Consider the following 13,763-nt stretch of genomic DNA (forward strand, 5'->3'; position numbering starts at 1 on the left):
TCAAAATCAAATTACCAATAAGTTATTTTTTTAAACCCAATACTTAAGGGAGCATAACTTTGTTGAGAGGAATGTTATATTTCAGGGTGGAATAAGACCTAAAACCATGAATGAATGAGAGCATCATTATGATGCTTTATTTTGAATATAATGTGGCATCTACATGTAGGTATTGTTTGGCCAGTTTAATGAGAAACGGAAAGCCAAGACATGCTATGATGACATCCATATGGTTTCGCTTCTGGCTGAATTTCAGAGATGACACCTTTCTCTTGGCTGTCTGAGCATTTCTGGCAAAGATCAATTACTGGCGGTGGTCGTAAGATGTACAGCTTTACTCTTTAACATTCTTAAGTCAGTGTGTCCTTGTGTAATCTGTAGATTTTGTTTTTCCTGTCTTTTAATCTTATGTAGTTTTGAATGTTTTAAAATTATGGCTTCAAATTATAATTTAAATACTTATTTGCCAACATTCATTCAAACTTTATCTTTAATAGCTATGTTAAGTTAGTCAATAAGTTTTCCAGTAGAAAAATCTTTAAAAGCTGTTTGTTTTCTCATTGGGGTAAATACAGCAAGGACCCAGGCATAATCCATACCCCTGCTATTCCTGGTTAACAGGTGAGAACACCAGTGATGAATTCTGAAGCAAAAGTGCTAGTGCCCGGGTTACCTGGTCATCATGCAGCCATCAAGCCCGCTCCTCCACAAACTGAGGAAGTAGAGAACAAGAGGAAATTAGGGGAAAAGGAGGTAATATAATCACTTTTACCATTTTTGAGTTTGAAACTTTAGAAACTTACTTTTAGATTGCGGCTGTTAACACTCTCCTATCTCCAGCTGTGTAGATTCTGAAATTCCAGATGGTGACTTTTGTAAGACCTACACAGAGTTAACAGGTGGTTTATTTACAAAGCAACTGTTAATAATGAGGGAGACAGCACTTCTGTTAACTAAAGAGAGTGCTGTTTTGGCCATTTGTTAGGTTAGCTGGATAACATAATTGATAGATTAAGCCAGGACTTGCTGTGATGATTTTCATTGGGTTTCGCATGTTGCTGAGTTCCAGTGATGCCTCTTCTCTTGGCTGTCTGAGCATGCCTGGCTGGTTTAGTGCTAGTTGGTCTTTAAAAATGATAGTTATTACAGCTTCTTAAAGTGCTTATAAATTTTATTTTTTCTCAGCTCTTCAAACCCTCCTGTGGTTGCTGTACTTACATATGTAGGATCCTCTTTTCATCTTCTAGTCATGTGTGACTGTTGTCTAAGTAATCAAGCATTTTAATTGTTACCATTAATTAGAGAAAGATTGTTAATGTTTCTTTACCTGATTTTAAATGTCTTAGTTTTTTGAGTGGGGGTTTGGGGATAACATTGCTGTTCATAAAAACTGTTTCTCAGTAACATTAAATGTATATTTATAAATAATGTGCCAACTTTTTTGAGCTTGGCTTAGATCTAACCCTTTCATTTCCTCCTGCCTTTTCAATGTTTTTCATAAGTTAAAATATCCCAAACTGGAGACTTTACCAAAGCATCTCTTTTTGCTTTGGTAGTCACAGAACATTATATTTTTATGTAGTCAGACTTGGTTTTATAAGGGATCAGTTCTATGCAAGTAAGTTTTTGTATAGCAGATTTCATCATGCTTATTTACACTTAAATTTTAGATATTTATCAGGGGAACTTGGTTGTAGTATTGCATCTTATAGAAAACTAGATTCGTGCACTGGTGGGGTCCCTCATCCTGGCCTGCGCTTCCTCGCAATCCAGGACCCCCTCAGGGGATGTCGGACTGTCGGTTTCGGCCTGATCCCCATAGCCCTATTCAGACAGGAGGGAAGCCCAATCCCCACAGGCCAAATCCCTGCAAGCCTGATCCAGACAGGAGGGAGCCTGATCCCCGCAGGCCTGATCCAGACAGGAGGGAGCCCAGTCCTGTGCGTTGAGTGTCTGTCCTCTGGTGGTCAGTGCGCATCATAGCGACCAGTCTACCGGTTGTTCTGTCTTTTGATCACTCAGGCTTTTATATATACACATATAGATAAATTAACACCTGGAACTGACCGATAAAGAGGAAAATAGGAAAAATTTAAAAATTGTTTTGGAAACAAGTCTCTATGCTCTTTTAATAGTATTTTTTTCCTTTTGCAGACCTCAGGTTGATGGCAAAGAACAGTTATGGAAGGGGAACCTTCTATGAAAATATGTCTTTTCTTGGGTTTTAGTAATCAGATGCTAGATCCTTGTCTTTTTTGAGTCTTCATATATAGAAGGATTTTTTATCAATTACACTAGAGGCCTGGTGCAGGAAATTCATGCACTGGTGGTGGTGGTGGTGTTGGGGGTGTCCCACAGCCCGGCCTGCACCCTCTTGTAGTCCGGGACCCCACGTGGGATATCCCTCTTGCGTCTGGGAGCCCTTGGGGGATATCCAGGACCCCTCTCTCTTTACTGCCCACTTGCTCGCTGCTCCGTAGCGCTGCTGTGGAGGCAGGAGAGGCTCCTGTCGCTGCTGTGCTCGCCAGCCCTGAGCCCAGCTTCTGGCTGAGCAGCGCTCCCCCTGTGGGAACGCACTGACAACCAGGGGGCAGCTCCTGTGCTGAGCGCCTGACACTCCCCCCCCCTCCCCCCGCCCTCCAGTGCGTGTCATAGCGACTGGTCATTCTGCCATTCAGTTGATTTGCATATTAGGCTTTTATTATATAAGATATTTGAATCATTACTTCTTGGGCAGTTATATTTTCACTAGACCCTGGGAACTTGAATTCTAGATACTACACTTGTCTCCAACATTAGCTTTATGAGGTTCTATTGGAATGAGAAAGAGCAGGTTTGTGTTTTTCAGGGTTGAAGTGTGAATCAGTGTCTTTTGTCTCCTCAAATATAAGCAAAAGTAATTTGACCAAACTACTTTATGCCTTATCTGGTTTATCATTAACGGGTCATCTCTCCTCTGTAGGTTAGCATTGAAGAACGCCTGGGAGCACTGAATATAGAATCAAAAAAAGAAAAGGAGGACCTACAGACAAACAGTTTTCCAGTTCTTCTGGCACAGGGTTTAGAAAGTAATGATTTTGAAATGCTAAATGTAAGTATTATAGCAGTTTTTAATTGAATTAAGATGAATAATTTTTCTTAGAAATGATTGACATACACATTCACAGAGTGAATAGTCATGTTATATAGCCATTTTAAATTGAACATTTTGTGAGTTTAATCAAATATATATAATTTGGTGGCATTATACAGACAGTCACTAACCTACAAAGGGATTGTATTAAGTTATTTTGAACCTGGAATGCATTTTCTCATAGAAATATTGTTCAGAATTGTTATTAGGATCTTAGGCTTTAGTTCACAAAAGCCTTTGTAGACATAGTATACCCGAATTACAATACTCAGCATTCTAGATCACAATTTATATTTTTTTCTGTAGGAAAATGCGTTCCTGAGTTTTTACTCTGGATTCCAGAAACTTATTTCCCCCTGGCCGTGAGAGGGGGCAGTGAGGTGGAACCTTGGCAATGGGTAGGAGGTTTGGGGAAAAATTCAGGAGGGTTGGGGGTTATGTTATGAAGTATTTAGAGGTAAAAAGTACTAAAAACTTCGTGTAAAGGGAGGCATTTATGATTTCTGTGTTTGTAAGTTGGTGACTGCTTGTATGAAGTTACTTATTTAGGTATTTTTAAATTCCAGAATTTGATACTGGTCTGTAGAGGAAATTTAAGTGTAAAAAATTGGATTTAAGCACTGCTTGATTAGCTTAAAGCAATTTATATTTGCTGAATTCATATATTTTTGGTGACTTAGTGATATAGTTGTATATAGTTGCCACGTAGTATAGTTGTGACTTTAATATGTAACTTATGAAGTTTGTATTTGTATGTGTTTTTAAAATATATTTTTATTAATTTCAGAGACAGAAAGGGAGAGAGAGATAGAAACATCAATAATGAGAGAGAATCATCAATTGGCTGCCTCCTGCAGACCCCCGAGTGGGGATCGAGCCCGGAAACCTGGGCATGTGCCCTGACTAGGAATCAAACTGACCTCTTGGTTCATGGGTCTATGCTCAAGCACTGAGCCACACCGGCTGGGTTTTGATTTATATTGTTATTTAAATGGAATATCTTATGTTTATGTCTAAGGTGATTTTGCAAAATGAGAGGGGAAATCAGCATGTCTAAAAAGTTAAAATGACTTTTAAAATAGTTTGGGTGTATATATATTTTGGAAGGTAGATTATAGTTTGGATGGCATGCACAACTGGTTTTCAGCAAAGGTACCTAAGTTGAGTCAGTGGAGAGAGTAAGTCTTTGAAACTAGTGCTGAACAAGCTGAATATCCACATGGAACAAAAAGCATCTTGGCTTTTACCTCACACCTTACACAAAAGTCATCAAAAAATAGATCATTGGCATAAATGTAAAACCAAAACCTACAAAACTTCTAGAGGAAAACAGAAAAAAGTCTATGCAAATTTGAGTGGAGAAAGGCTAGTTAAATGCATTATAAAAAATCATGAAATGCTAAAGAAATTTGGTCATTTGGACCTCATGAAAATTAAATACTTGCTCATGAAATGACAGTTAAGAGAATGAAAAGGCAAGCCACAGGCTGGGGAAAAATGCAACTCATATTTGAGAATTTATATCCAGAATATATAAAGAACTCTTAACTTCGTGAGACTTAAATAAAAAATAATTGGTGCCCTAGCTGGTTTGGCTCAGTGGATAGAGTGTTGGCCTGCGGACTGAAGGGTCCCAGGTTCGATTCCGGCCGAGGGCACATGCCTGGGTTGTGGGCATGTGCAGGAGGCAGCCGATCAATGATTCTCTCTCATCATTGATGTTTCTATCTCTCTCTCTCCCTTCCTCTCTTGAAATAAAAAAAAAAAAAATTGGTAACGGTGTGATACTTCACAAAAGAATTCATAAGGCTAATTAGTGCATGTAAAGCTCTTAGGCATCATTAACCATCACAAGTACAAATTAAAATCATAGTGAGATAACACTATCTAACCAGTACATTGATTAAAATTTAAAAGACAGACTATGCCATCCTGTGTGGATGTGGAGCAACTGGAACTTGCATCTTGCTGGTGGAAATGTAATATGGTACAAATAAAAACAGTTTGGCAGTTTCTTAAAAGTTAAGGATACATCTATCATACGACCCAGCCATTCTAGGTATTTATCAAGAGAATAAAAAAACTATCTTCATACAAAGACTTGTATGTGAACGGTCATAGCAACTTTATTTGTAATAGTAAAAAAAATGGAAAGAACCCCAATGTTCCTCAACATATGAATGGATAAACAAATTCCTTATTTAGCAATATAAGAAAAATGTTATTGATACATCAACATGGGTGAATCTCAAATTTAGACTGATAGTAAGAACCCAGACCAAGAAGTAAAGGTACATATTATTGTATGATTTCATTTATATAATAATTCTAGAAAGTACCTACCAATATATAGAGTGCAGGTGCAAGGAGGGATAGAATATAAAGGGGCCCAAGGAGACTTGAGGGTAAAAGAATGTTTACCTTAGAGTTTGTTTCATATGTAAATGTTTATATCAAAGTGATCAAATAGTACACTTTAAGTGCACACTGTTTATTGTGCATCAGGTATATTGTAGTAAGATTGTAAAAGAAGAAACAAATTATCAAAATTATCTTAACCATTTGTGGCTATGGTTTTTAGGGTTGTCCTTTATATACATATTATCTGCAGAAATGAATACTAACTTCTGTATCCATTTAATAATTTTGCTTTATTTGGGATAGCTTATTTTTGAAGGTTTTTTAAAAATACATTTTTATTGATTTCAGAAAGGAGGGGAAAGGGTGGGGGAGAGAGAGAGAGAGAGAGAGAGAGAGAGAGAGAGAGAGAATGAAAGAAACATCAGTGATGAGAGGGAATCTTTGATTGGCTGCCTTCTGCATGCCTGGGAATTGAGCTTACAACCTGGGCCTGTACCCCAACTGGGAATCAAACCTTGACCTCCTGGTCATAATTTAAGGACCAACCACTGAGCCACACGGGCAGAACAAGAAGAAATCTGTTTATTGAAGTAAATGTCCCATAACTGAAGACGGCTTTTCTGATAGCCATAAGATATAATATTCTTCATTCAGTACTTCCAACCTTTATTTGCTAAAATTCAGTTAGTAGTTTATTGCTTGATTTTAAAAATTATTTTACTGACAGTTTTTTTTTCTGCAGTGTTCTAAGCTTCTGAGTATGCTTATATATCTTTTCTTTTGTCACAGAAAGTACTTCAAACTAGGAATTTAAACCTAATAAAGAGGACTGTGTTAAGGATGCCCCTGCATGCTGTTATTCCATTGTTGCAAGAGGTAACGTTGAGTACTCTGTTCATTTTAAGGTTCTAATGCTAGGAGTTTAAGACTAAATTCCAGTATTTGCAGTTTGTAAGCAAGCAGAGCATTCACAGTGGATGAAACAATAGATCTATTCAAACAATATTTGCCTAATGATTTTGCCTGTATTTTTTATTGAAATATAATTTATATCCCATAAACTTCACCCTTTGAAAATATATAGTTCAGTGTTTTTATTGTATTCACAGGTTGTACAGTTACCACACCAAAAAGAAATCCTGTACCCATTGGTCACTCCCATCCTCATCCCATTTCTGGCAGCCTCCAACCTATTTTCTATCTCTACAGATTTGCCTGTTCTGGACATTCATGCATATAAATGTTAGCCTAGATTTTTATCAGGTCATTATTCTTATTGTGGGAGCATATTTTCAGATTCTGTTACATTGGTTAAATGTTTAGGAATTAGGATACTTAGCAGTAATGATTTCCTAACATGATCATTATGTTCATTTGTTTTTGTGGATGTGTGTATCATGGGAATTGATGGAGATTGGCTGTCTCTGAAGCGCTGTTGCTTATACTGTTTTTCTCCCCCTCAGCTTACAAAGAGATTGCAAGGACATCCTAATAGGTAAGATGTTTAAGTGATTTAAATTGCTTTGTTTTTATAAATATTTTATATCGTTTTTATTTCTTTTAGAAAACGCCTGTGTAGATTTTTAAATTTTATTATTAGGTCATTTAATGAATTAATCTTATTTAATGATTTGGTGTAAAGTTGCCATTTGTAAAACTTAATCTCTGGTAGCTGCTAAGATAAGGCAATCTATATATATAAAAAGCCAGCGAGTGGAGTGGAATGGCTGGTCGCTATGAAGCTCACTGGGGCCAGTGAACCAGCCGATCGGGGGTGGGGCTGTCTGGCAAACCTCCCAAGCTTCCCCCTGCTGGCCCTGCCCTAAGCCTAACCCAGGCTGGCCCTGCCCCTGATTGACCCCACACACACACACCAATTGGGGATGAGGCCCGCTGGCCAATCACTTGTGGCCCCTACCCCCAGCTGGCCCGGCTGTGATTGAGCCCCGATCCGCTGTCTCCTCCTCCCTGACAGGCCCGGCCCCGATCTGCCCTGATTGGGACAGGGCCAGCCAGACCCCACCTGTGCACGAATTCATGCACTGGGCCTCTAGTATGTTATAACAGACTAAATTTCTGGGTCTTTTTGTTATTAATTTGATGGTTAAATATTTAAACAGGAAGTTGATATTTCAGAGATCCTAAGCTTTACCATAGTATTATCACTGTCTACAATATGCAGTTTTTCTTATCTAAGTTATTGCTAAAGAATTTATTAATTAGGCCCGACTTACACATTTTTGGTCTGTATTTTGTTTTTAATGTTGGTGTGGGAATCTTTTGCTAATTGTACCTGATGATGAGTAGATGATGGGCTCAAATATTATGAACATAAAATACAAAGTCAGTTCAGCTCAGGTTATGTGCCCTGATAGCAGTTAATTATGAAATAAATGCTTGAGTTTTATTCTTAAAATATTTTAGAGGAAGGGAATTTTGTCCTGTGTTTCAGTCCATCTTACTTCGTCCTCACTCACAAGAGATTAATATATTACACAGATCTGAAATACTCAGTGAAAGATTGTAAGGACTGTTAAATTCTCAGAGGTTTATTCATATAGTTATTTTTTCACTGGTTTATTCATATAGTTATTTTCTCAGAGCATAGTTTGTAGATCTTCACTTTGCATGAGTTTTTCTAATTTTATTACTCATTTGTGTTTAATTTCAAATTAATTTACTTGGATTCTTTCCCTTTTTTTCAGTGCTGTTTTAATGGTTCAGTGGCTAAAATGTGTGTTAACAGTCCATGCATCATACCTATCCACAGTAAGTCTTTTCAGCTACAGTTGCTGAATAGTTTGACTTTGATAAGGATTATAAACTGATGGCTTAACAAAACCACTCTCTCTCCATCTTCAGCCATAAGCTGCTGCTTTTAAGAGATTTTTGTTTTTCCCCAGGTGCAGTGCCATAATAGCACTGTTGTTGCCTTTTATGAATTGGTCTTTTCCCCCTGGATTTAAAAATGACACGTTTAAAGAGAACTTGGAGGAAGTTATATATTGACATGTTAGCCTTCAGGTGTTTTTCTATATCCATAACCTGTTCAGCAAAGTTATCTTTACATTGTATGTATCTTCCCCCTTCCCTCTTAAAAGCTTAGCAGATTTCAAAAGTTTTGTATATGTACTAACATGTCTGCCCTACCTTGTCCCAGGAGTATAAAAGGTAGCTTGTGATTAAAATGACATAAATTAAGCATTCAACATGTGGCATTTTGCTGGGGCTGTTATCAGCTCTTGGTTGTCTGTGCACATGGAAGGGAGGGAGCAATATGTCTTACAGCAGCACCAGAAAAAACGTTATAGGTCACAGTGTGAGATGATGTTGCTAGGCTAGGTCGTAAGCAGCCACACCGCTGGACATGTAAACAGATGGTCATGTCGCGCCGGCTAAATACTCAGGCACATCTAAGCATGACTTGTATGTTTGTTATCTATATTATGTCATAATAATATCCGTTTTTGTTTTTTTTTTCTTTAGTTGCCTGACCTGGTACCCCAGCTGGGGACACTATACCAGTTAATGGAAAGCAGAGTAAAAACTTTTCAGAAACTTTCCCACCTTCATGGAAAGCTTATCCTTCTTATCACACAAGTGAGTAAATTCAAGTGTTTTGTGCTAAAACTTTGGATGTGATGGGAATGGAGGGAAGAATAAGGATCATTTACTGGAACATTGAAAACTCCTATTTCAGTCAGAAATGGCAAATCAGGATCCAGTCTTGAACTTGGAAATGTTATGTATTTTACAGTGAGTAAACTCAATTGTGCCTATTTTAACTTTCACTGAAAGGTTCTCATTTCAGTTGTTAAAACAGTTAGGATGATTGTGGCACTTTGAACCAAAACTACAGGGTATTTAGCCCTAGGTAGTTTGGCTCAGTGGATAGAGCATTGGCTTACGGACTGAAAGGTCCCAGGTTCACTTCCAGTCAGGGGCACATGCTTGGGTTTCGGGCTCAGTCTTCATTAGTGGGCGTGCAGGAGGCATCCGATCAGTGATTCTCATCATTGATGTTTCCATCTCTCCCCTCCCTTCCTCTCTGAAATCAATAAAAATATATTTTTTAAAAATTACAGGATATTTAAATAGTTAAAAGATTTTGGCACAGGAATAAATTCTGATCATCTTTTTAAAAGATATTTCAACTTTTACAGAGTAATTCTTTCCTTATTGCATTTGATGAATTTGTTTTTTTGCCCTGTATTTTATCTGTGTCATATTGAGGTAATCCATTATGGTCATTGAGGGTGAGTTTACTGTTGGAGAAGGTTCTGTTGTGCTACTTGAGATAAACTTAAATACTCTACTTTTATTAATAATAGCATTTTATTATCTTTCAGGTTACAGCTTCAGAAAAAACAAAGGGAATGACTTCTCCTGAACAGAAGGCAAAGTTGGTGTATGAAGAAGGTAAAGCTTGGGGGTATGGGGTAGAGTCTACAATTGGAATATTTAGTTATTGACTCAGTTCTGTTACCTTTATGAGTCAAGATCAGACAAGGATAGTGAAGAAAATAACATTTTAGACCATCCTCAAATATCCTAGGTAGCAAATTGACTGTGGAAGTGCTTAAGTAATAATTTAGTCATTACTTAGTAGGATTTATTTAAATATTATAAGGCGATTTAGCATCAAGAAATCTATTAATGGCCCTGACCGGTTTGGCTCAGTGGATAGAGCGTTGGCCTGTGGACTGAAGGGTCCCAGGTTCGATTCTGGTCAAGGGCATGTACCTTGGTTGTGGGCACATCCCCAGTTAGGGGGTGTGCATGAGGCAGCTGATCGATGTTTCTCTCTCATCGATGTTTCTAACTCTCTGTCTCTCTCCCTTCCTCTCTGTAAAAAATCAATAAAATATACTTTTTTAAAAAAAATCTATTAATGTAGTCAACATATTAATAGGTTAACAGGGAACACTATATATTTTAATAGAAGGAATTCAGTTAAATTGAATGTGTCTCATTACTTGCTAAAGTGAACAACCTAGGAATTTAAGGGGATGTCCTTAATTTACATCAAAGTTCAGAAGCTTTTCAGAAAGACAGGAACAAGATACTAATGTACCTTTTACTGCTACGTGTCCTGCCTAGTACTGGATTGAAAAAATGAATTCTAGAATGTTGAACTTTGCAGTTCTTATCCTTCACCAATAGAAAATGCAGCAGGATCTGTAATGACACTATTACTAATGAGATATGTAAATAATCAAGTTTACTGGATACCAAGGCCAGAAAAAAGGAAATATGGTAGTATTATGTCTCAATAATGTATGTCCCAGTCAGAAAATGTATTAGAAAAATAAGATCTCATTCATAGCAATGAAGTACCTAAAAGTACATCTAAAAGTGAAGCAAAACCTTTGTAAGTTATAAAGCATAATTGAAGGACATAAAAGCATATCATGCTGTACATACACAGGACTTACTTATAATTCAAAGTTTGTACCTTTTGATCTTCACTCATTTCCTCCACCCCTCACCTCTGGCAACCACCAGTGTGTTCTATCTGACTTATTTCACTTAGGTTAGTGCCCTCAAGGCCTATCCATGTTGTCACAAATAGCAGGATTTCTTTAAAAAACTTATTTTATGGGTATTCCATTGTATATATGTGCCATATTTTCTTATTTACTCGTTATGGACACTTGAGTTATTAGCTGTCGTCAATAATGCTGCAGTGAATATGGGGTGTAGATAGCTCTTGTTCCCTTCAGCATATACTCAAGTGGGATTGGTGAATCATATGGTAGTTCTAGTTTTAATTTCTTGAGGAACCTCCATACTGTTTTCTTAGTGGCTGCACCCGTTTACATTTCCATCCATAGTATTATACAAGGCTCCATTTTTAAAAATACTAAAATTCTTTATTGTTTAAAGTATTACATGTTTTCTTTTCCCCCCATTTGACCTCTACCCAGCTGCTCTCACACCACCACCAACCCCCCCCCCCCCCCCCCGTCTTTGTCCATTGGTTATGCATGCATACAAGTCAAGGCTCCATTCCCTCCCCCCCCCGAATCCTCAGCTTTGTTTTTTAAGATGGTATTTTGTTAGCATTTTGGTACTTCTTCCTGCTCAATGAAATCTTGATGGAATAATATAATGTGCAATGTGCTTTTATGCAGATGAGAATATTAAATGTTACTACTTAGATGTATCATAGTTGAATATAATATTTCTGAAAGTAAATTCAGATAACTGATTCTGTTTAGTTTTCAGGGCTCTGCCCTCTGCTTTGATCACAAAATTAAGGCTGCGTTTTTTCCCCTCTTACAGAATCTTCTGAAGAGGAGTCTGATGATGAAATAGATAAAGATTCTGATGTGAGTAATTTGTTTGCTGGTACATAAATCTGCTTTTATAACCTTGTACCCTGTAAGAACAAGGCCTTCATGAGCGCTTTCCTTACTTAATATTTTTTGCCAGGATAATTGGGATGAAGATGAGGAAGAGAAAGAAAGTGAAAAAGAGGAGGAGGTTGATGAAGAGGAGGAAGATGAGGATTCGGAAGAAAAAGATGAAGAAAATGGTGAGGACAGAGATGTGACAAGTGAAAAAGAATTAAATGGAGATTCTGACTTAGATCCTGACAATGAAAGTGAAGAGGAATGAAGACAGAAAACAAGCCAGTGGAGCTGTATGGACTGGCTCACCTTCCCAGTGCTGAGAGTTCCCTGGGGAGCCTGGCTGAGAGGACGCCAAGGACCGACCGCTGCACATTTCCCAGTTGCTGATGGTGGCTCCCAGGCCCCCAGTCCTGAGCAAGACTTAACTGTGTAAATATGAGTGTTTCATTCAAATGTTAATAAACTTTACACAGTAAATAGACACATTTTCTGCAATGTACTGACATCAGTGTCGAATATATGGTATATTTTTATAATATAATATCCTAGTATGACTTGGTTATACCAAGAATTGGCTTCAGTGAAGATACAGACATTTCCCAGATAGGGTTCAAGACCTGGACTTGTGTGAAGGAGTCAGCTCTTATCTCAGGTTGGTATCTTTCACCAAATCGAGATATGAAGCAGCACGAGGGAAAGGAGTTTTAATTTGATAATTATAAAATATGAAAGGATAACAGAGTGAGTAAAAATGTGATTAAAAAAATGAAATCACCAATGTCCCTAGATTGTCTGTTAACTGTGGTAATCTGATTTGTGTCAGATTGGATATTTGGAGGGCTTCTCTAAAACAACCACTTATTTTTTAAGCTGTCATGTGAAATATTTTTTAAAAACAAAAAATTATGATAATTAAAAAAATTCAAGAGTTAGCCATATTAAGGATTTTTCTTGACTGCAAGTTGGCTGTAAAGAATCATTAGTGTATAGATTTAGAAGTGCTCATTACCTGCAACTTTTAAAAAATTCAGTGATAGCTGCTTTTGAAGAGGTTTTCATTTTTATTTAAATTACTAATGGATCAAAGAATTGTTTATTTTTTTCTCTTTGGTTTTAGATATTGATGATAACCTTGTTGGAGTTTTTTTCCAAAGAAAATATTTTTATAATTAAGTAATTTAATGTTTTTCTTTCTTTTCATTACCCACTCTTGGCAGTGTTAGGGTATCTGTTTACCTTTAAAATAATAAATCTGACTTAAGATTTTTTATGTATGTATAAATACGTATTTTGGTGTGCCACAAACGCCTTTTCAAATTAGCGATTTTTTTAAAAACATGCCAGTATTTGTTTAGTGCTCTCTAGGGAACATGCAGATGGAAGCTCACCTCTTAAGGATGGGCTGGGGAGATGGGTTTAATTTTCCCATCTGTGAATAAGTAAAACAGACCCATTATCTTTGAGGGACTTTTTAACAACCATCCATGGTGAGACAGATTTCTATGTTCAACTAATAGCGCCGGAGCAGGAGAAGTATCTTGGGAAAATAAGTTTGAGCCAGCTACTGTTATAATGTACAGTTATATTTGTCTATAAATGGAGCCGTTTATGGGAATTTAATACCATTCTCTTTGTAAAGTGAATAAATATTCATCTTTATCCATTGATTGTCTTGTGATATATGCAGAGAAATGGCCACACATTTGGCCTTGTGGCATAAAAGTTTTAAAAAGCAATCTTACTCCACTAGCATTAATAGGTAAATGCTTTCAATGCTTGTTGGATAACATTTGTAATGAAGTGAAAGAACCAGGAACTCTGTTGTAATCTAGTGATTGCTTCTTGACGCAGCCCCACGCAGCTGGGTCGCCTGGCACAGCTCGCTGCTGGCTGACCTTCCAGGATCCTGTGCT

The 13,763-nt window shown here is 37.3% G+C and overlaps 1 protein-coding gene and 2 non-coding genes across 3 annotated transcripts in view; all 3 read left to right on the top strand.

Moving 5' to 3' along the window:
• WDR43 (WD repeat domain 43) overlaps positions 1-13,509 on the top strand; it is a 37,473-nt gene extending 23,964 nt beyond the window's left edge. The window contains exons 10-18 of the mRNA XM_070428928.1: positions 622-753; positions 2,963-3,091; positions 6,284-6,370; positions 6,958-6,989; positions 8,200-8,263; positions 8,981-9,094; positions 9,844-9,913; positions 11,780-11,826; positions 11,930-13,509. Coding sequence (XP_070285029.1) covers positions 622-753; positions 2,963-3,091; positions 6,284-6,370; positions 6,958-6,989; positions 8,200-8,263; positions 8,981-9,094; positions 9,844-9,913; positions 11,780-11,826; positions 11,930-12,115 — 861 coding nt within the window. The 3' untranslated portion in view covers positions 12,116-13,509. The remainder of the gene's footprint in view (positions 1-621; positions 754-2,962; positions 3,092-6,283; positions 6,371-6,957; positions 6,990-8,199; positions 8,264-8,980; positions 9,095-9,843; positions 9,914-11,779; positions 11,827-11,929) is intronic.
• LOC139020226 (small nucleolar RNA SNORD53/SNORD92) lies at positions 211-288 on the top strand. The gene has a single exon (XR_011473239.1). It is a non-coding gene; the product is annotated as a small nucleolar RNA SNORD53/SNORD92 (small nucleolar RNA).
• On the top strand, positions 1,024-1,099 carry LOC139020227 (small nucleolar RNA SNORD53/SNORD92). The gene has a single exon (XR_011473240.1). It is a non-coding gene; the product is annotated as a small nucleolar RNA SNORD53/SNORD92 (small nucleolar RNA).
• Positions 13,510-13,763: the final 254 nt, after the last annotated feature.

This window comes from Myotis yumanensis, unplaced genomic scaffold (genome assembly GCF_028538775.1).
Source record: "Myotis yumanensis isolate MYYU_CA2020_CCGP unplaced genomic scaffold, mMyoYum1.0.hap1 SCAF_11, whole genome shotgun sequence".
Classification (NCBI taxonomy): Eukaryota; Metazoa; Chordata; class Mammalia; order Chiroptera; family Vespertilionidae; genus Myotis; species Myotis yumanensis.